Source organism: Coregonus lavaretus (genome assembly GCF_964263955.1).
Source record: "Coregonus lavaretus genome assembly, chromosome: 4".
Classification (NCBI taxonomy): Eukaryota; Metazoa; Chordata; class Actinopteri; order Salmoniformes; family Salmonidae; genus Coregonus; species Coregonus lavaretus.
The window spans coordinates 7,867,717-7,891,468 of NC_139991.1; the positions used below are offsets into that span (position 1 = coordinate 7,867,717).

The window sequence follows — 23,752 nt, forward strand, 5'->3', positions numbered from 1 at the left end:
GAGTTGAGCAGCACCAGGGTGTATATCTGTTCCTGCCTGGTTGGGTTATGAAACTAGCAAATTCTAATGAACAGATGGAGCAATTTGTGGTTAATCTGAACATCATGCCAAATCATGCCCCAACTGACCTCTAAGTATAGCCCCTTATTCTAATTAACAAACTTCAAACACATACATTGATATTAGATCGCAAAACATGAAACAACTATGCTAATGAAGAAATACATTTTCAATCATCCCAGTTGCCCTTTCAAGCTACATTAACTTTAGTTTTTATGGAGGCGTTCTATTAAACTAATGGCAACAGATTTAGAAATGGATAGGTTATGACTTTTGGGAAGGGTTTTGGACAAAGGCAGATGTTTTCTCACATGGAAAGGTCATGGATGTGGAGTATTTGTTTTGCATTTGTAAATTGAACAGAAACTGTAGATTCACTGAGGATTATGATTGTAAAGAGAAACTCTGTTTCACATTGTAACAAAAGTTGGTGCCCTTGGTATCATGTTGTCTCATTATTTGTATAACAAAACAATCCACACCCAAATAACTGGTGTTCTCAATCTCCAGGTGACAGAAACTTAACTGATATAATCTAAATGGTTGTTGACATTCTACCTCCTCTGTCCTCCCAGGTAGGGCATGCTGCCCTGAGGCCTGGCTAGCTGAGGTATAAAGTGGGTGGTGAGGGGTCGGCATCCCCCTGTGTGAGGCTGATATACTCCTCCTCATCAGCTGAGTCACTGTCGCTCCTCGGGCAGATAAATGAGGCCTTTTGCAGGCCGGTCGGTCCATGGGGGGAACAGCTGTCCACAGACCAGGGCAACAGCTGAGGACGAGGGGGGCATACGTGGGGACAGCTGTCGCCACTACATCACCACACACGGCACAACTGCCCACTAAAACAACACGCTGGTCTCTCTCTCTCTCTCTCTCAACTATTAAATGTCCCCTGCACATTGCTCTGCTACATACGGACCCAGTTTTAGGGAAATTCATTATCGGAATTATCCGGTTGGTTATCTGGTAGAATGAATGCAGTGACTGAGAGGAGAGGATGACAAACTCTAAGATAGTCTCTTGGCCCCTTTCAGCAACTGAAGAGAGCTGACTCCTTATCACTATGTAGCTAGGGGCTGTCTGGGGTAAACTGCATCAGCAATGTCGTCAAAACAATAGAGACTCGGAAGACCATCGTGAGATAAACATCACTTGCAGTGTTCACCTACAGTACTAAGACAGAGCCTTATGGAGGAAGCAGTGCGGATGCTCTGAGGAAGCAATAACCACCACCTCTCCATGGCATTGGGACTAGTTTAGGCTGGTATAATTCTATAGTGCAGTAGATCAGAGTGCAGACTGATGTTGTACCTGCCCTTCGAGAGGGGGCGCCGGTGGTCACCACTGTACCTGCTGAGGCAGCAGCACCTGCTGTGCCAGTCAGGGGCGACGGAGATCCTACAGGGGTGGAGGGGTTGGATGGAAAACTACTGCTGGTGTGGTCAGGTGAGTAAATCTGTGGAGAGAGAGGGGAGATAGAAAGGGGGGAAGATGGAGAGAAACGGAGGGAAAGAGAGTGAGGGGGATGACAGAAGGAGGGAGAGAAATGGGGAAAGGGAGGGAGAAAGAGAGAGTTCTGTCAGTAAGGCTGAACATGCAGCTCTTTAAAATCACAACCTATCGTTTCCCCATACTTCTTTATAGCCTGTGTCACCATCCTTCAGCCTGCGCACAGCCGAAATTGGCTCATCAATTCTGGGGATTTTACAACTGGGGAGCCCATAAAAATGTTCAGAGCATACATATGGGCCTTTAACAGTGAGCAGCGGCTTCAGTTAAAGCTCAAATAAACGTAGCGTAAACCATATTCACTGTGACACCTGAAGGCTCTGTCCAGTCTAGTGCCCTCCTCCAACTCTGGTTTGTGTTGTTTTATTTAGATCTCCCCACTAGCCACAGCATAGATCATATCATACAGATACTGTATCTACAGTAATATGACTGATACACTATTAGAGGAGAAAGTCAACGTCTTTACTTTGTGGGGAAACAGGAACAAAGCGGTTGAAATCCTTTAAAGCTAAAGTGGACTAAAATCTGCCCTAAATTCCATGAATATCTTTTTAACATGGTGCTATATAACTCCAGTACAAACCAGGGTGGAGGCCAAGAGAGAGGGAATGCCCGGCCATAGACAGGGAGAGATACAAAGGCCAGCATTAATCCCCCAATAGTGATGGAGCGGTGGGGGTTATTCTGAATGAGCTGCACCACCGCACCTCTCCATGCTAGACCACGCCCTGAATTGGGCCCCAGTGAAGGGAGAGAACAACTAAAACTGGATGAGTACTAAACAATCAGATCGGACCAGTTGAGGTGTCTTGTATGGACTATAAAAAACAGAGAGAGAGAGAGAGAGAGAGAGAGAGAGAGAGAGAGAGAGAGAGAGAGAGAGAGAGAGAGAGAGAGAGAGCGAGAGAGCGAGAGAGCGAGAGAGAGAGCGAGAGAGAGAGAGCGAGAGAGCGAGAGAGAGCGAGAGAGAGGATGATGTGATTCCGAAGCAAACAGATTACATCTTTAAAACTTCCACAGGGATTTCATTTGTTTAGAGAAATGATGGATTAAAGCAGACAACACATCCCTGATTTGTTCCCTTTAAGAGGATATTTTGTGCCATAATGGAAAGTGTATCCCAGTAAATCAGGGTATTAGAGGTTTGAATCCCACTAATTAGCAGAGGCAGTAGATCCAGAAGGATTTCCCTCCAAGTAAACATCACATCCTACTCACAGGAAACCGTTTAACTTCAGTAAACACAATGGAATGCCGTTATTAATAATCTTCTCTTTTAAGCTTGATCACCAAGCTTTTGTGTTTCAATCAACTTTTGAAAATCCAAATGGTTTGGCTATTGCATGTCACTCTGTGTACCAAAATATATGTTTTTCCCTGTGGGGACTTAGAATACACGCTTCTTCTTCTCTATTCTTTAAAATCACATTTCTCAGTCAAAAGCATTTGTCACTGCTCAGTATCTTTACCCTGAGACACTAAATCCTGTTGAGAAGTAATGACCATCAACTGTGATCACAAGTGTATGTCTCAAATCAATGGGACTCAAAACGAATTAGCCAATATCTCTTCTCTTTCCAAAGCGGGCCGTCTATAGCCGTGACTCCTGACCCTGCAATATACAACGGGCCATTCTTCTGGTCCCGGGCTACTTCTGCTGTATTCAAACTGCAACACGACTCATTTTACCAACAACAAATGAGGCTCCGCCTCCTCATCGGTCACGCTCCCCCGGGCAGCGGGGGGCCAATAAGCACGGCCCGTTTAAAAGGCCGGAGAACAAAAGGCCCACAAAGGGCGGCCCGCAGAGTTGAGCCACAGCAGTTAGGAACCCCCATCGCCCCCCCTGGCCTCCCCACTCCTCGTCTCACCCCAGCCCAACCGTGTCCATTTCACCGCAGCTTTGTCATGCTAATAGAATTGAGTCTGAGAATACAAAAATACTTAATTTGTGATTATCATACCCCCTCACACACACTTTTCTCTTTCGGGTGCGCGCCACTGAGCCATAGCACTTCCCAAATGTAAACCCATTACGCTTTTCCACATTCTACTTCTCTCACTTTTTACTAGGAATAAAAGCTACGGTGGGTTTCATTTCTCGGAGGTGAGATACACTGTATAGACAAAAGTCTGCTCAGCTCAGTGACCTTCAACGTGGCACAGTCATAGGATGCCACCTTTCCAACAAGTCAGTTCGTCATATTTCTTCCCTGCTAGAACTGCCCAAGTCAACTGTAAGTGCTGTTATCGTGAAGTGGAAACGTCTAGGAGCAACAACGGCTCAGCCGAGAAGTGGTAGGCCACACAAGCTCACAGAACGGGACCGCCGAGTGCTGAAGCGCGAAGCGTGTAAAAATTGTTTGTCGTCGGTTGCAGCACTCACTACCGAGTTCCAAACTGCCTCTAGAAGCAACTTCAGCACAAGAACTGTTCGTCGGGAGCTTCATTACATTTACATTTACGTCATTTAGCAGACGCTCTTATCCAGAGCGACTTACAAATTGGTGCATTCAGTACCAACTCATTCAAGGGTTTATTTTGTACTATTTTCTACATTGTAGAACAATAGTGAATACATCAAAACCACGACACAACACATATGGAAACATGCAGCAACCAACAAAGTGCCAAACAACTCAAAATATATTTTATATTTGAGATTCTTCAAAGTAGCCACCCCCTACCCCGATGACAGCCCCGCACACCCCTGGCACTCTCCCAACCAGCCCCACGAGGCAGTCACCTGGAATGCATTTCAATTAACAGGTGTGCCTTGTTAAAAGTTAATGCGTTTCAGCCAATCAGTTGTGTTGTGACAAGGTAGGGGTGGGTATACAGAAGATAGCCCTATTTGGTAAAAGATCAAGTCCATATTACGGCAAGAACAGCTCAAATAAGCAAAGCAAACTTTGAACATTTCTTTAAGTAAAGTCACAAAAAAACAAGCGCTATAATGAAACTGTCTGTCACGCCCTGGCTCTGGGGACACTTGTATGTTGAGCCAGGGTGTGCATTTCATTTGTTTATCTAGTATGTGTATTTCTATGTTGGCCTGAGTGGCTCCCAATCAGAGGCAACGAGTGTCAGCTGTCGTTGGTTGTCTCTGATTGGGAGCCATATTTAAACTGTCTGTTTCCCATTTGTGTTTGTGGGATCTTGTTTCAAGTCTGTTTATGTTAGACCGTGAACTGTCACGTATCGTTTGTTGTTTTGATCGTGTCTCTAATTAAAGAGTATGTTTGCCTGCAACGCTGCGCCTTGGTCCTCATCTGTTCTGGACGATCGTGACAGAAGATCCCACCTCGACTGGATCAAGCAGCGTGACGAGGAGAGAGGATGGACTTGGGAGGAGATGAGTGCGAGTCTGGCAAGAGGGATGGAGGCCTTGGCCACGGGTAGGAGTGAAGCCCATAAATTTTTTAGGGGGGGGCTAACGCCGTGGACGACGGGGCAGCAGGAGGCCGCCAGGTTACGGGAGTCACTGGTCACCAGGGGGAAGGAGGATGTAGAGGCACGGCGAGAGGTACTGGCGTGTGTTGCCAGTCCGGTCCGGCCTGTTCCTGATCCCCACGTAGGGCCAGTGGTGTGTGTTCCCAGTACGGTCCGGCCTGTTCCTGCCACTCGCACCAAGTCAGTGGTGCGCTTCGTCAGCCCGGCACGGCCCGTTCCTGCTCCCCGCACCAAGTCAGTGGTGCGCTTCGTCAGCCCGGTCCGGCCCGCTCCTGCTCCCCGCACCAAGTCAGTGGTGCGTTTCGTCAGCCCGGCGCGGCCCGTTCCTGCTCCCCGCACCAAGTCAGTGGTGCGCGTCGTCAGCCCGGTCCGGCCCATTCCTGCTCCCCGCACCAAGTCAGTGGTGCGTTTCGTCAGCCCAGCTCGGCCCGTTCCTGCTCCCCGCACCAAGTCAGTGGTGCGCTTCGTCAGCCCAGCACGGCCCGTTCCTGCTCCCCGCACCAAGTCAGTGGTGCGCTTCGTCAGCCCGGCGCGGCCCGCTCCTGCTCCCCACACCAAGCCAGTGGTGTGCGTCGTCAGTCTGGCACGGCCCGTACCTGTTCCACCGGTGGCTGGTCCGGCACCGGTCAGATGCTTCACGCCGGAGCTAGAGCAATCCGCTCCACCAGTGTGCAGTCCAGCTCCGGCCGGCGGGGCCAGACCGGACCGGGGGTACTTTGGGGGGTTGGAGAGGGAGCGGGGATCAGGCCCGGAGCCGGATCCGCCGCCTAAGCGGAGTGCCCACCCGGTCCCTCCCCTGTGGTGTTTGGTGGGCGCGGTCGGAGTCCGCGCTTTTAGGGGGGGGGGTACTGTCACGCCCTGGCTCTGGGGACACTTGTATGTTGAGCCAGGGTGTGCATTTCATTTGTTTATCTAGTATGTGTATTTCTATGTTGGCCTGAGTGGCTCCCAATCAGAGGCAACGAGTGTCAGCTGTCGTTGGTTGTCTCTGATTGGGAGCCATATTTAAACTGTCATTTGTGTTTGTGGGATCTTGTTTCAAGTCTGTTTATGTTAGACCGTGAACTGTCACGTATCGTTTGTTGTTTTGATCGTGTCTCTAATTAAAGAGTATGTTTGCCTGCAACGCTGCGCCTTGGTCCTCATCTGTTCTGGACGATCGTGACACTGTCTCTCATGAGGACCGCCACAGGAATGGAAGACCCAGATTTACCTCTACTGCAGAGGATAAGTTCATTGGAGTTACCAGCCTCAGAAATTGCAGCCCAAATAAATGCTTCACAGAGTTCAGAGCTTCATGAAATGGGTTTCCATTGCCGAGCAGCAGCACACAAGCCTAAGATCACCATGCACAATGCCAAGTATCGGCTGGAGTGGTGTAAAGCTCACCGCCATTGGACTCTGGAGCAGTGGAAACACGTTCTCTAGAGTGATGAATCACGCTTCACCATCTGGCAGTCCGACGGACTAATCTGGGTTTGGCAGATGCCAGGAGAACGCTACCTGCCCCAATGCATAGTGCCAACTGTAAAGTTTGGTGGAGGAGGAATAATGGTCTGGGGCTGTTTTTCATGGTTTGGGCTAGGCCCCTTAGTTCCAGTGAAGGGAAATATTAACGCTACAGCATATAATGACATTCTAGACGGTTCTGTGCTTCCAACTTTGTGGCAACAGTTTGGGGAAGGCCCACAGGGCTCTGTGCACAAAGTGAGGTCCATACAGAAATGGTTTGTCGAGATTGGTGAGGAAGAACTTGACTGGCCTGCCCAGAGCCCTGACCTTAACCCCATCACCTTTGGGATGAATTGGAACGCCCAACCTCACTAATGCTCTTGTGGCTGAATGGAAGTAAGTCCCTGCAGCATTGTTCCAACATTTAGTGGAAAGCCTTCCCAGAAGAGTGGAGGCTGTTATAGCAGCAAAGGGGGACCAACTCCATATTAATGCCCATGATTTTGGAATGAGATGTTCGACGAGCAGGTGTCCACTTACTTTTGGTCATGAAGTGTATATTAGGCCCGGTTAAAGATTAGTTCTGGGAGTTATTAAAATGAGAAATAGTCAGTAAGAGGAGGGACAGAAGAGCTCTCTGTGAGGTTTTGTGGCTGTTGAAACCCAGAGTACTCTAACTGGACGGAGGATATATTCATCCTCAGTAGTGCAAAGGTTTATGAGTTATTGTGTGTCAAACGTGCAGGGAGACATGATCGAAAATGGCACAAATTCCAAGGCTTGATTATTCAAACTGGTGCGTAATCCATAGGCTTTAGGAGTGTGTTTTTTTAACCTACAATTCCCTTTCTTGTATACTCTGAGATTAAGTCCACAATTATCCTGGCTTAGGCCCAAAAACAACTGCAAACACATCCCTCTGGGCTTATTTAATCAGCATTCACTATAGCACTTAATACCCATCGTGACTACCGAGGTCGCTTCCTTTACAGACTAAAGAGGGCCATTAATATACTGCACCATCTCAATTCAACACAGGAATAACAAATATATTTGATATTAATGTGTGTGGAGAAGGTAGTGTAGGCAATAACACAGGATTCACACCCAGAGAGGGGATCAACCTAGAGGGGATATCCACAGAGGATTCCTAGCCATCCATGTAAGCCTAACGCCTCAATCAAACTGACATTCAGAGGGAGAGAGTGCAATTTTAAGTGCTGCATGGATTGTGCCTCCACTTACAAGTAAACCAATAGGGCTTTACCCCAAACAAACAACCTCTGTGGATTTGTAACATGGTTTCTATCTAAATCTCCTTTGAGGCTTTCCCATTTCCCCGGAGGAGAACAGGGGTGTGCTGTACTCACCGAAGCCAAGGCTTTGCCCAGTGCATCTCCAGTCTGCTGGCTTCCAGTGGCGTTCCCCCGATTTGCAGCAACTACATAAACAAGGAGAGGACATTTATAACACAGAGCATAGATTAAAGAAGAAAGCATAATTATGGACATTTATCTCGCCTATTGATATTTAAGAGTAGATCAACCAAATATTCGGCGTACCCATGACCCCGTCGGTGGTGTTGACAGGCGGGGTGTGTGTTGGGTTAACGAATGGTGAAGTGCTGGCGTTGCTGCGGTGGAAGCTGGACATTGGAGGAAGACTGGCATTGATGTCTGTCGGCGATACAGAGTGTGGAGGGTAGTTCTGAAAGACAAAGAGAACAAAACACGTGTACATGAGGACAAAACAATATTGTGTGTGCATACACTTGTTCAGTGGAAAGAATCGCATTTTGCATGGTGAAAAACTATCACTTGATAAATAGAGGTTATATGAATGTGGAGCCCAGACAGACAGAGGGCTTTGGTTGAGCAGCAGCTGCAGGCTCCCCGTGAGTCCCAGTGAGACACAGTGGGCAGACAGAGCAGAGCAGATGAAACACTGATAGAGGGGGTCAGCCGTGTCTTACACAGATACCGCCCAGACAGCAACATCAGATAGAGAGATAGCCAGGCCACGGCTCACACCGACCACTCTCACTACGGGCTCAGCAGAGAGGAGGGGATGTGCTCTGATGGGGCAGAACAGGACATGGATGCTGAATACACATAAGTCACAGTGTTTCCCCTAGCTAGACTTTTTCTGTAGGCAGGGTGGGCAATATTGTGGGCTGCAATATTGCACACCACAAATATTCAATTGAAACCAATGCAGGCCAAATGTTTTATGAGTATGGGGCAATAGAGCTTAAAGGGGAGGGGGTAGACTGTCTAAGAATAGGTAGGGGAAACATTGAGACTTACAGTATGTGCTTACATCACTAGCTGGGTTGCTTACCAGGCGGTCATGTGAGTGCATGTTGACGTAATTTCCTGACTGCGGCATGTGAGATGAAGATCCTCCCAGCATTCCTCCATAACTAGGCTGGTTGATCCCATTGGAGGAATTCCACGGGTCAGAAGAGTTGTGGGTCCCATCTAATGACAACAAACAGAGTTAAGTTGAAATGGATCCGTCTTGAGTTTCATCCCTATTCTTCACAGTATAATGACTAATTTAACAAAAGGATCATCCAATTGAAGAGACGTCCTGGATTTGATTCCAGAAGGGAGCAAAGACGTTTTAATGGCTTTAGTTTAATAACCAAAGTCAAGTTTACATAAAATGCAATATGCCTGAACCGCCGTGAAGCAAACCACAACACACAGCTTGATTATGAGAGCCCAGAGAGACCTTTCCACATAGGGCAGTCCCCCTCCTCTCTGCTGAGTCGCTGGATCACACAAGGGGGTTGTTCACTCTCCCAGTCTGGTCTTAGGACTGAAACACAAGCCCTGTCCTGGACACAGCTGAGATAACACTAAGCCTCCCTTGGCTAACAGAAAGCAACCCCATCCCTTCAAAGACCACTGACTCTGAGCCCAGGCTCAGTGAAATACTGTCTACCAGAAGAAAGAAATGGCTAAATCAAGCTGAACATTTGAAACTGTTTAGCGACATCAGAGAGAGTGACTACAGAGAGAGTAACTGAGTGTGATGTTAGGATGTTTGTCCAGAAATATTTTCTCATGGGTCCACTGTCCATCAACAGGCAGGGGAAGACATTGACAAAGACAGATTGAACAAACAGATAAAACTGGCTTCTTTAGACTCCATGACAGAGACTGTCTTAAGTCAGAATCACTTACCAAAGAAAGTGCTTGCAAACATACTGCTGGGGGGTTTGGGAGATGAGTAGGAGGGGGAATCTCTGTTGAAGTCTTCTGTGGAGTTGGGAGACGGGGCATACACCTGCCAAAGGAAAACAGACATTATCAACATGAATAACAACAGGAGGTGCACAGGGCAGTCTAGAATTTTGTCCAAGTCATTATCCTCTAAAACATAGCTTGTGACTGTTCTCTGTATGTGGTAGGAGCATAATGATGATGATTTGGTTGAGTTATTAGGATGATGCTGAAGAGGAACAATTCTAATCCCACACCACCCTGCCTGGTGGGTTGATCACAATCTAAAGCCAGTGCATTAAGGATGGATTCATTAACCATCATTAGATGAAAACGAGTATCTTTGACTAAATTCATCCCCTATTCCTTACACGACTGTCATCTGTAAAGTAGCGTTGTATGTTGAAGCCAGAATCATGTCTACTTTAATGAATGTAGTGAACGAACTGAGCCGTGGCGGTTTAAGAAGCCAGAGGTGTGGCAGCTGGGCTCATTTGGAAGGCTCATGGAGGGAGGACTGGATTATCAGGGGGTGTTTGCCTTTCAGATTGTCTCAGTTCTTAATGGAACTATAATGACACAAGCACACACGCGTTCATAAAAACACTCTGCAAATTGCAGCTCGCCAAAGAAACAGAAATCAAATCAGAAAATCAAATATGGGGCCTGTGCTTTTCTTTATTTTGCTACCTGGCTGTAAGCTGGCGAGGGATATAGGGAGGGGAAGAGCGGTGAGGCACAGAGCGCTGTTGTGCAGCTGTGGCTGTGCCAGGCTGGGTGGGAGGATCAAAGGGCCGTGAGGCCAAACATTAGTGATGTGGTCTCTGACTTTATCCACTCCAGATGGAGGGAGAGAGAGCAAGGGAGAGAGGGAGCTAGTGAACTCACCACGCCAGAAAGAGGGCTGGTCCCTCAACCCTAACACCATCACCATGCAGCACAAATCACTACCAGACCTGCCACCCAGCCCCCCCCCCCCATCCTCTAGTCACCAGCAACATAAATTCCTCTTTCAATGACCTAATGGCATACTCATCTGTTTGCGTGAACAGAGCCCTTCAAGAACTTCAAAGGTTGCTTCCTAATGCAACAAGATGTGTCAGTGGGCATGGAGAGAATGTTTTGTTGTCCTACTGAAGTATAATGATCTTATTTACGAGACACAACCCCAACAAACTTAATTTGTCATCACTTTAGTACGTACGTCAAGAGAAAGACACGCACATATTCACTCACACACGTGAGCGACATATCAATTCCTTAAGCACCCAGTCAGTCAGCTTAGCCAACAGTCAGGGCCACGGGGTCTTGCTGAGCGAGCAGTGTGTGTGAGCATGTGATTAGCTGTGTGTGTACCTCCAGCACCCTAAATCTCATTTAGCAGGGAGGGGAGGGGATCTCTTGGGTCCTCTGGCTCACACATGTGACCCAGGGTGTGGGGACTCCCGTGGTGATTCCAGGTTAGCCTCACACAGGAGCCCTGGCTTTGTCCCAGTCTGAGCCTCAATGGGCAGCATATGGCGGTGGATGATGCTAATTGTCCTCTTTACCCTGGCCTAGCCAGTCAAGGCATTAATAAAACATCCCAAACACCGGGCGCCTCATTCCCCTAGCCTCTGGAGGAGAGGGCCCGCCTGGCTTTCCTTTTACTACCACATTAATTAAAGAGACGTCACTCAGGGCCCATGCCACCAGGACCAGCACAGTTGTTAGAGTTTGGGTGTTTTGTTTCTGTATATTTTACGCATCACGTTTAATGTAAGAATATCTGTAGCCATCATAATCCATAAGCAATCATTAATTCAGGGTTTGTGGTTTATACACTAAGCTAACTCATGTTTGACTTAATATCAACAAGCATAAGATTTCACTGTCAGATTGGAGAGAATGGGGACAGTAGGTTCTTGGCAGAGCTTCATTCTGCAACTCTCTAGTCTCTCTGTGGCTGATCTGAGAGGGCTGATGAGTCCCTCCACACATCACCAGCCTGCAGCACCCGCCTTTGATCTCAACACCACACCAATCAAAACAGCACATGGAAAAAAACATTAAACTGTCAACATATGGATACACCAAATGACGACGGTGAAAATAACATCTTAAAAATAAATGATCACCGCCGCAAAAAACAGTCCAACAACTGAGGAACTCACAAAGACACAGCTGAAAGCAGTGGGCTGCTGGTGTCAACAGAATATCCTGTCTCTGCACGTCACTATGTGGAATCAAACCATGCACGAGGGCCTTTCTTTTCAAGTCTAAATCTAACACACTTATAGAGGCTTAAAGGCACGCACGCAGCTCCAACACAATGGTCCCCTGCTACACAGCCCCAGCACCACCTTCCTGATGGGGCATGTTCAGCACTGCAGCCTAGTACCAGTCAACCCTTTAACAGATACATCTCACGCCTCAAGCTGTTGATGCTTAAAAGCTCCAAGATTTAAGTCTCAAGAAACACAATTTTCAAAGACCAACTGCACTCTGATAAATGAGGTGATACCAGGTGTTATATATGTGGGAAGATGTGAACATGAAGTTTAAACTCTGAGGCAAAACTCATACACCTGATGTTATCTTGTGCTGTAAACAGTTATTTCATATTTCCTAAGGTGGGAAGAAAAACAGTCATTTACTGGATGCCTCCTTGGTCCAATCCTCAGTGCACTTGAGGGATATTAGACAGGAAAGGCCACACCTTAGATAAACACACTCCACCCACCAAATTCTCCCAAATATCTGAATTCTCTAAAGCTTGGGCTACTCATTTTCTCTGGAACTGGATGAAACAACAGAAGTAAAACTACTTCACACACCATAAAACACAGAAATCAATTTTTTTTGCCATAAAACCCATAATCACTCTCAAACTCAAACAAGTAAATGTGAGTTTTGTTGATGCTCACAATAAACACTATTTATCTCTCCCGCAAAGAATAAAAGATAAAGAGCTTGGTATTGGTTGGTTATTTATCGACTGCTCTGGATCATAAAGTTCAACTCTGACCCATGCTGCCCACATGCTCCCAATTTTCTCCCTCTACTGACCTTTAAGACCTTCCTGGTAATACCTAATATAAAAAGATCAAAGTGATCTGTGGTGCTGTAGGAACGAAGCGTATTGTCCTAATGGGGTATGAGGAGTGCTAAAGCACAAGCATGTTGACCTCATAAAAGTGAATCTCACAATGGTATAGAAATGTTCAACTCCCTGGTTTCTTTAAATCAGAGAATGAGGTCCAATGGGGCCTTGACTCTGAAACGTGGAGTTAATGTTCTAGATGGAGCTGAGTGGGTGTTTCAGTGTTTTGCTCTCTGGAGAGAAGCTGGGAAACAGAGGGAGCTTTTTCTCTCCTCATCTCTTATTCAGCAGCAGTGCCAGTGAGACTTTTACACCTGTGACACAATTACTGCAAGCATCTGAGGAAACTCAATTTAGCTCAGAGGCAGGTAAACCAAAACACAAATGCACGCAACCACACACACACACACGCACACTACACACTCTCCCACATCCACACACTACTACACACTCTCCCACATACACACACATAAAATAAAGTTTTTGCAGGAACACAGAAATCAAAGAGTTTTTTACTGAGCAATCCAGGAATTACATTAGGCTCCCTGTAGAGTCCAGAATGCCGATGTGATTAAAAACAGATGGAATAACAGCAACGTTGGTGCTCAGAGCTCAATCTACAAACAGGAAAGTCTAACCTCAACAGGCAGCCTCTTTTCCTTAATCATTCCCAGACTTCCACGTGTTATTATTTCAACCCAGTCTCAGTGCTGAACCAACCATCCAGTAAAAATACATTCACAGCTAAAAAAAACGATATTTTCAGTGTATAACACTGAAGTCTGTCTACGAACAGAGGTGAGAGAAAAAACATGATGTGTTTTACTTTTTTCAACCACACACATCCACATGTTGAGATTTGTTCCTACTTATATACAATGTATGTGCCTTGCTTATATTCTGCTTGATCTCTAATACAGAAGTATGTGCTGAAATCTACTTTAAGTTTTGACATACATGGTTAGCTAAAAAAAAAGTGAGCCATCTAGATTCAGGCTATAACATGTCTAGAACATATTGAGAGAGAAATTAAGTAAGTCCTCTATTTGAACTGCAAAGAAAAACAAATGGTACTGTCACACAGCTGTAACTGAGGCAACGGAAAAATCAGTCCACAGAGGAGAGAGGGAAAGAGAGAGAGACAGAGAGAGAGAGAGAGAGAGAGAGAGAGAGAGAGAGAGAGAGAGAGAGGGAGGGAGAGAGAGAGAGAGAGAGAGAGAGAGAGAGAGAGAGAGAGAGAGAGAGAGAGAGAGAGAGAGAGAGAGAGAGAGAGAGAGAGAGAGAGAGAGAGAGAGAGAGAGAGAGAGAGAGAGAGAGAGAGAGAGAGTAAAGCAGAGAGGAGTGATATACTCTAGAGCCGAGAAACATGCTGTGCAGCCGGACAACCCAATATTCTGTAACTCCATACCCGAAGGCCAATTACAAACGTGGACACACACACACACACACACACACACACACACACACACACACACACACACACACACACACTCTCCCTCTCTTTCTCCCGCAGACAGAACTCACCGATTTCCCGTTGTAGTAATACATTAAGGAGTTGCTACCCATTCCAGGGACAGGGTAGGCGCAATACATGATAGCTTCGGCTATTAGACTGATGACTGGAGCAAGTGTACTGTTTCAGAACACGGCAGCAGCAGCACACAAGCCTTCTCCCTAGACATACATCGAACCCGTTCAAAAGGGACTAATTCTTTCAGTCCTGGGCTGGCCCTTCACACATGGATCTACTCAGAGGAAACTTATGCAAAGCAGGGCTGAACCATTCGCCACAGCGTTAGGGGGGTGGTTGAGAGAAGGGGAGGGGCTGAAATGGTTCTTCCCTGTAAGCCTCATATGTGCTGAGGCAAAGAGGAAAGCGGATCGGGGGAAGGGAGGGGGGGGGGGAGTGGGGGGTGTAAAAAAGATAAAGCGAGGAGGTGGGACAGAAAACAAATGATTTAGAAAGAGGAGAAAAAAATGATAACTCCCAAGCATAAACATTTAGATTTTCTGCAGGGGAGCTGGAGCTAAAACTATTTAGCTTTGGGCATGGTATCATCAATTTACTTTATTCAAAAGCAAACAAATTACTGGGTAAGTAACTGCAATAAACATGCTCTCCCACACAGGTTTTAATCCTGAGTGGGCTAATCTGTTGTTTTTGTAATAACTGAATTAGTCCGCTAGCAGTGAGGTAAAATGAAGGGATAGGGTTTCTTCAGCTACACAACCATCTGGACAGGAGTTTAACCTGTTCCCACCCTCAACATTATGCCAATTAACAACCAATATGGGAAAGTGGACTATCAACAAGGAAAGGAAAAGATGAAGGGAAAATAAGAGTTTAAATTACATTTGGATTATATTTCTTAGGTAGAATACCCAGAGTAATAAAAACAGACTGGGAGAAGGAGAAAGAAACATTTAGAATGTTCTAGAACATCTTAGTGAGAATGTTCATGTATACTGTGTGCTTCCAAAACAATGAAACTTTCCCTATTGTCAGAATGAACCCACTTCTCACGACGGTGACTGTAAACAGAGAGAGTTGTTAAACACACGCAACAGCTGCAGAGGGGCCGGGCCATGACGTCAGACAGGCAACAGAACTGTGATGCTCCATTTCCTAAACCCCCGGGGGCCTCAGGCTCAGACGTACACCACAGGCCAGGGGGAAGCAGAGGGGTACAACCGAAACAGCCACAGCCATTTCATTTCACTGTCTGCCTGTCACTCTCAGACCGCTCTGCTGTTCCATGTCGGCCTCCATTGAAGGAGGAGAAAGAGGAGAGGTGGAGAAAGAGAAGAGGAGGAAGAGCGAGGCCAGAGGAGAGGAGAGGACTGACCCGTGTGCCATACAGAGCCTTTAAAGCCCACTCCATCCAGCCTCCCTGGAGCCTTTCATGTCTGCCAGTGGAAGCTTCCTGGACTAAACACAGTCCTGTGCACTCATTGAGAGCATTATTGTTATAGAAAGATGAAAGCCTCCCCTTCCCAAAGAAAACAAGGCTTTATTATGTTTTTCCTTTAGTACTATTATTATTTATTCCTCTTTCTTCTCCGAGATTCTTTTAAACTCTTCCAAGGCACTGGGGTCTACATGCTGGTACCACTTTATATCTGGACCCGTTTCAAGTTGATGCTTTAAGGAAAATGTGCGTTTGAAGGGTCCAAAAACGGGTCCGGACACAGAAGGCCATACTGAGAAAAAAAGACTTGAAAGCTCAAAGAGAGTGAGTAAAGAGAGATGGACTCAACACTGATAAAAGCAGACGTGTTACTAAATGTAGCTGCAAACACAGGGACACTTTGGGATCCTTTACATTTGTCTAACAGACAAACAGATATTAGTTGTATTAGTGAGAAGACACCCAGGTTGTCATACTTCATTTCCTGAGCTACTGAACCATGTCAGATCTCATCCTAAACACCAATCTTCTTAAGACAGAGACAGAATCACCACCCTCTATCACACCATCAACATCCAACCTGGGCCCGGCCCCTGACCCATCAGCCACCAAGAAACAGGACAAAGATTTTAAAGACCAGTCTGCATCTGTGTCAAAGTGGGCCAAGTGTTACCTCACTGGCAGCCACCCAGCCATGCACCTGTCCACACAACTCACCTCTAATCACATTTGAGCCACTGGCCATGCTTTTTTCCCTGGGATTTCTTTGGGTGTTAAAAAAGATCCACCGCAAATCCACCAACTGAGGTCACCTCCATCTCATGCATGGATTTAGCCATGATGTCATAAGACAGGATGGGGTGATTGTTTCCTGTAAGAAGCTCTGGTTTTTATTTGGGGGAGCGGGCAGTGGGGGGGTGTTCTTAATCTGCCCAAAACCCCACAAGAAGTTCATAACACAGCGTGGCCTTGACTTAATTACACATTCATTACACGTTAACGCCAATGATTTACGACTGCATAAGTCAGCACAGAACAGGCATTTTCTCATCTGTAGGCTGTTCCAGACCAGGCATACAGTACAGTGCTACTGGCTCTGCTTCAGTTTGAGATGTTAGAGTATCTCTAACTGCTGAATCTCTAACTACAGACACGTTTCCTCCTCTTCCAACTCCCCCTGACCTTATTTCCCTAACGCTTTGCATGTGTGTATGAAGCAGAAAGGTGCTTTAGAGTTATTTATAACGCACTCAGTCTGTGTGACTGAGTAAACATACACATCCTCTAGTGCTGGTTCTGCCAGACATATAGCTATGGTAATCCTGGCTGAGCCACTCCTGGCCTGGCTGACTGATTGACCTGACATAGGAGATACACACACACACGTACACAGAGAGACAGACCGACATACACAGAGACACACAGAGAGACAGACACACAGACACAGAGAGACAGACAGACAGACACCCTACCCTCCCCAGAGTTTACTCAGACTGGGCCATCGATCTCCAGCCCACAGACATGCCTCATATGATCTTTTTCAGTACAACCCTACACTGCTGTGAGTTAATTCACCATAGGCTGGAACACCCACTCTCTCGCTCACCCATCCAAATATGATCTGAACCACATTCCCAACTGACCACAAAATAACACTCCACCCAACTCCCTTTCATCAACTCTGCCCTTTGTCTTCCAAATACTCCTGGACATACAAACCTCACTCCCCCATACAACTGTTCATAAACTTATTTTGTGATAGGAGCCTGCTCTAGCTCCATAGCAACATCACATCAAATTCCTCCCTTGTGTCTTTGTATGTTCTCAGTCATCAAATACGACTCTGGAACCAATGAATTGTATTAATAATATCATGGATGTCACGACAACGACAATGTGTACTCCACAAACACAGAGATCCAATAAGCATTACTAAAGCTGCAGGATGGAAGGAGGCTATCTCTGAGCCACGACATTAAGACTGAGCCTCTCTATCCAGTTCAGCCTAGTACAGTAGGTCAGTGTTTTGCCAGTGTCCTCTAGTCTTTCACTGGGCTAATCCACAACCAGGCACCCAAGAAGGACCAATCCAATCAAAGCGCCCTGACATGGCTCTGACTTACACACTCTGAGGAAACCCCTCACCGCATTACGGGGAGCATCTGACCTACAACTGGGTCTGCAGCTACAACCTATAGCGTGAGCTTCACATGGTGATGCTCTCTTAGACCAGAGGGGTATACTACAAAGCAGGATCAATGAGTTAGCCAGCTAACTTTGATAAACAACTAGGAATAACTATTTATTTTCTGGTTCATTAAGAAGGCTAAACTTAGATATGTGTTTTTGGTTGTTGAGTCAATTAGACCATGGCCATTTCAAGCGTATCTAAAAAAATATATATATATTTCAGAATATTTAGACAAGTTAGCTTGATAACTCATTGATCCTGTTTTGTAGTATACCCCACTGGCCACTCTGGCGTGGCTTAGAGTTCAACGACCTCTGACTAACACACTCTATTAACCTAATCATTAGCGATTGTTGACAGAGCACCGTCCCAAGCCTGCCAGGCAGCAGTCTAAAATCAAGGTCTGCAATAACGTGGTGCACTCACGCAGACAGGCCCTACATAAATAATTTACTACAGGCCGAAATGTGAGTAATGACTTTAATGTGTGCATTCATTTCTGCTTCATGTTCTTTTAACTCTGTTTCTCTCCTTGTAGATGAAAGCAGCCGGGACCTCTGGAGTTGTTGGCCTGCTCCTTTATCTCTGCCTCTCATGTCATAGGTAAATTTGAGCAACCCAAAGACCGATAAACACACCCAGGCAAAGCCCATGGAAGGGAGGGGGTGAGGATCTCTGTTCAGGATCATCCCAGTCAAACGAGGGACATCTATCTAATCAGCCATCTGATGAGCTCATCTCCAGAGGGCATTCAGACTGGGGTCAGAGCACAGCAGAAGAGCCTGGCACACTGCCCCCTGGTGGTCTGACTCTGACCTGCTGACCTGATAGGACAGGGGCATGGTGTTGAGATAATGGGCATCATGCCAACCCAGAGATGGATGTGAGCTGGTCTGTAGCCAGGAGGCAGAGGTAGACAGAAAGACAGTCCTGTTCTGTTTAGTACTATAAATATTCTAGAATTGACTTTAGAAAATGAAACAGACCATGTCTCCTGTAGCTCAGTTGGTAGAGCATGGCGCTTGCAACGCCAGGGTTGTGGGTTCGTTTCCCACGGGGGGCCAGTATGAAAATGTATGCACTCACTAACTGTAAGTCGCTCTGGATAAGAGCGTCTGCTAAATGACTAAAATGTAATGTCAACCCACATTCCATGCACCATAGAAAGTATTGTCAGCTATGTCACAATGACCATTCTCTTAAAATTCTCCTTGAATAAAAAAATAGAGAAATTAAAATAAATGCTTCATCAAAAATGTTTAGATACAAGAATGTCGAGGTACATGACGAATGTTGTCTGATAAGTCATCTGATGCTGTGAAACAGCCAGACAACAAGGGAACCCAGATCACTTGAGACGATACAACTGTGCCTACATGAAAGGGCCACATCAAACAATGATTGTTTGGCTGTATTTGCAGAAGGCTTTGCTGACGCGTTTCATCCCAAGGCACGTCTACTCACAAGAGCTGCCCTCTGCCAGGTCCTGACCTGCCCTGGTTCAAAGAGAACCCAAAATGAGCTCTGCTTCCTGCCTGCCTGCACCATTCTGCTCCGCCTGCAGATGGCTGTCTAGTCAAAATACATGTAGCTGCATCGATGAAAGGGAGCTGTAGTCTCTCTGAGTTCAGCAAAACACACACACACACACACACACACACACACACACACACACACACAAAGGAGATAACCTCTGTGTGTCATTCACCCGACCCCTGCGAGGCAAAATCCTGGGTCTTAGTCTCAGAGCCCGGAGCAGAGCAGACTTCCTCTCTTCTAGTCCCTGTTTCCCTGCTAAGTGCAAGTCTCTCAGAAACAAGGGTGTCTGAGTGATCTGTCAAAAGCAAATGACAATCTTTTTTGTCATTCACAGCCAGGGTTCTCGCTAGCAAAAGTCCCTGAAGGGAGTTGATTCCGCCCCCCCATCTCCCCCCTCTCCCGCCACTTTCTTTCTTTCCCTCCTCCAGACTAGCATCACCACAGCCAAGGAGGAAGTGTCACATCAAGCCGTTGTGCCAGTGACAAGGGCGCGTAAAAAAAGCCTGCCTATTTACACACACCAGCCATGCCCTCCCAGCTACACATGAATATCCTACAAGATACAGCTTTTCCCCATGAGCCACAGAGCTGCCACCGTGGCACGTCTCTCTCCTCTGTCTCCCTGTCAGACGGACCCTTAACGCAGGTGCCCGTACAGCTGCCCGTCAGCAACCCTGCTCTGCAGCAGGCTGTCCATCCAATGATAAACCGTTATGTCTTCACTCAGCGCGATGCTCAGTTTACAAAGTGATACATCTAGCTATGACCACGGACAGTCCACTGTATCATGAAGTAAGCCTTACAATACTTAAGTCTGATACAGTCAACTTCTGATCATCTGCAATGGCTAAGGACCTTGTGTTTGTGTGGATTGTACATTATACTGGATTTATGTTCTACTTTTAATATAAATAACAGAAGCAATAAATAATGTGTTTGAATTGGGACTAGTGGACTCCAGTGCACATATACACTACATCAGGGTTCCCCAATATACAAAATGGTTTGAAATGATTATGTTTTAGTCAAATGTTATATCTGTTTGGGCTTCTTGCGGTCAATTTGCAGTCCACCAATTATTTGTAATTAAGTTCCGGCCCCCTGACCATCCTCTCATGAAACAAATGGGCCAATGGCTGAATCTAGTTGATGATCTCTGTACTACATCATGTTCATGCCACATTGCTCACTTCATTTGTATTTTACTAGGTACACAGTTTATCTATTGACCTACTATTCAGAGGAAAATGGTGCTTATTACATTTTACATTTTAGTCATTTAGCAGACGCTCTTATCCAGAGCGACTTACAGTTAGTGAGTGCATACATTTTTTTCATACTGGTCCCCCGTGGGAATCGAACCCACAACCCTGGCGTTGCAAGCGCCATGCTCTACCAACCGAGCTACATCAGGCTGATAAAGTTGGTGACACGCCTACATACGTTGGACCTTCCTTTGAGCCAGAATAATACAATAATAATCCTGCAGCGACAGGAAATGTGAATTATTATGTGGATTCAAATTAATGGAACTGTTTTGTAGGGGTTGATACATTTTTCGTTAGGGCAAATCAAGTCTGACATTTTAATGTGGAAATTACAAACTTTAGAATACTTTTTAAACATTGACTTTAAACACTACAAGTTTGTATTTCCTTCTGTGCAGGAAAATTCTCAGTAACAAAAGAGCCATCAAATTAAGATCCTACATCTGTACAGTAGCTCCTGTCGCCTAAAAGGAGCATGTACGTAAAATGAACTGCAAAAGTGGGTTAAGGAAAAAGTGTGTATATGAGATGAGATTGGGGTATAAACATGTGAATGTTTGCAATCAGCAGCTGGCTGGCTCTCCCTGATGGCCTCCACATCCTGGTATATACTACAGGGGAACAACCTAAATGCACAGAGGATGTGCTCCCATAAATATTATGATTGCAATATAAATCCTACATATACACACATCATATACACACATCAGCCGCTCATTTAAAACACACCGCTCTTCAAATCTAAACCCCCTCAACAATTTTTAGGTGAGGATAAAAAATTGAAATAAAGTTTGAAATAAATAAATAAATGAGAATTCCCAGTAGGGGGAATAATGATATGAAGCATTGTATTCATTTTGTTTATCAAGCAGCTCTTTAGGCCCGGGTGCTTACACAAGCAAAAGCCTTTCAGCAGCATCTGCAGCCAGCTGCATTTCTGCCTTACAGGTACACTGCAGGGTTCTCACCCGGCACGGCACAGCACAGCTGCCCCCGGCAACCCTGATCTGCTCCAGGTGTACCTGTGCCCTCGACACCCCTAAACCCCACCACCTCCACCGCTGTCTGCCGCCCACACCAGCCTAGGTCCCTGCAGATAACCCCTGTACACGCACGCACACACACACACACACACACACAAACACACCTCCTACCAGCCAGTATATAACCTCTAAACACCTATAACCAGTTGCAAGACAAGCTATGGCAGCTCATATCCCCTCCACCTCCTCGCCCAACACCTTCCACCAGGCCCATACAACACCTCCTAAAAGCCTCCAGACCAGCCCTCCATCACCGCCCACTCAACCTCCATCCCAACACCACCCACAACACAGGCTCTCTCTCTTTACCTTTCCCTGCAACCAGAGGAAATAAAATAAATACAGCCCCTTTTTCCCTGTTAAAGTCTTGGCTCTGTCTTGGGATCAGAGACTAACTCCTCCAAGAGCCAGGCCTTGTCTTCTCCACACAGAGTGACAGACGATGAAGCTGCATTAGCTCCTCTGCTTATTCCACTCAGGATTGTACTGCTTTGATTCTGCTGTTATGAGTCACATAGTGCACCTGCGTCCATGTGTTAAGTAGAGACAAATAAAAGCCCTGCGTCCATTTACACAACAAAGAGATGTACCCCGCAAGGCAACCAATCTTTCTCTGCCTCCCTCCCTGTCTTCTGGCACCGCCCCACACATCCCCTTCACCTACTTCAGGAGAATTTTCCCATGCCGCTGCTTTCCTCCCTCTATTCCTGACAAACTAGTATTCAAACATAAATTCAGAGACAAAACACATCTCTCTCTTTTATGTCCTGTGGCTTGTTCCATATTTGATTTCAGAGGAACAGCGGTGGAGCTCGCGATTATCACAGCTCCCAAAAGCAAATCCAGTCTCTGAGCCACCCTCATCAAAGCCCCCTTTTTGTTCTCTGGGGAAGAATCCTTCAGCACCAAAGTAAAGCGGGATCTCTGCTAAAACCAGTTGGTTTTTTTTATTAAAAGCATCGACTTGTACCAGCGGCTGGGAATTTAAGGCAAGGCTTAATCGCCGCTTTGAGAATCCACCAGGATTTTCACAATGAACATCTGACTTAGTGATTTATGCATATTAATGAGGCCCGGCCCAGGCGGAGGCAAGCTGAGCTCCACACTTCCTCTGCATTCTAATGTCTTCTGCTCCACCGGGATTATTACCCATGGAAATGTCTCTGATTCTGCGCTATTAATCTCTGTCTGTCCTCCTGTTCGGCTACATAATGACTAATTAAACATCAAAAGAGCAGCGCCGGGGATCCGCTCTGACAGCTCTGCTCCCCGCGCCCCGCATAGCCCCTCATCCCAGGAGAGGAGCTGAGGAGACCACGCTGTGACAGGACAGACCCCAAAATCAATCACCCCAATGTACACACACATACACACACTCTAGTACACACACACACACATGCGCACATATACACACACAAAAACAACAAGGCAGGGCTATGGGCTCCTTACACATCAACCAGGTACCACCAGTGCCACTGCAGAGGACGTCTTTGAAGAGTCAAGGAAAACAAGTGAAATCCCAGCTAAGTTTGTGCGACAGTAATGTCAACAGCTCTCTTTGTCTGTGTGTGTGTATTTGTATGTGTGTGCACAGTGTGTGTGTGTGCACGTGTGTGTGTTTGTGTGTGTGTTTGGTTAAGCTCACTGAGAGATCTATTTATATATGAGAAGTATAGCAGGCAGATGAAATGATCTTCCACTCACAGATGAAGGCAGCCCAGGAGGGACCTTACGAACTTTCTTTGTCTGTAGAGGATCTGTAGAAAGATAAAACAGGATTGAGGCAATAGAAAAGGCCTTTGTGGGATGTAAACAACACAACAGCTCATTCACACACTGGCATAAAGAGGGGAGTGACGAAAGGATGCCATCCCTGGCCTAACATGCTTTTCTTGCACACAATCAAGTCAAATCAAAAACAATTTGTCATGTAAAACGCAAAACAATTTGTGCGTGTTGTGTAATCTATTGTAATCATCAGGATAATCATTATTAGCGTTAAAATAGGAGTTT

General features: G+C 46.2%; 1 protein-coding gene across 1 annotated transcript in view; it reads right to left on the reverse strand.

The window, feature by feature from the left end:
• Window positions 1–23,752, reverse strand: part of LOC311127339 (transcription factor 12-like) — a 94,646-nt gene that overhangs the window by 11,484 nt on the left and 59,410 nt on the right. Inside the window, exons 8-13 of the mRNA XM_084159167.1 lie at window positions 23,444–23,496; window positions 9,669–9,771; window positions 8,818–8,957; window positions 8,040–8,184; window positions 7,848–7,918; window positions 1,372–1,516 (exon numbers count right to left, since the gene is read on the reverse strand). Coding sequence (XP_084015293.1) covers window positions 1,372–1,516; window positions 7,848–7,918; window positions 8,040–8,184; window positions 8,818–8,957; window positions 9,669–9,771; window positions 23,444–23,496 — 657 coding nt within the window. The remainder of the gene's footprint in view (window positions 1–1,371; window positions 1,517–7,847; window positions 7,919–8,039; window positions 8,185–8,817; window positions 8,958–9,668; window positions 9,772–23,443; window positions 23,497–23,752) is intronic.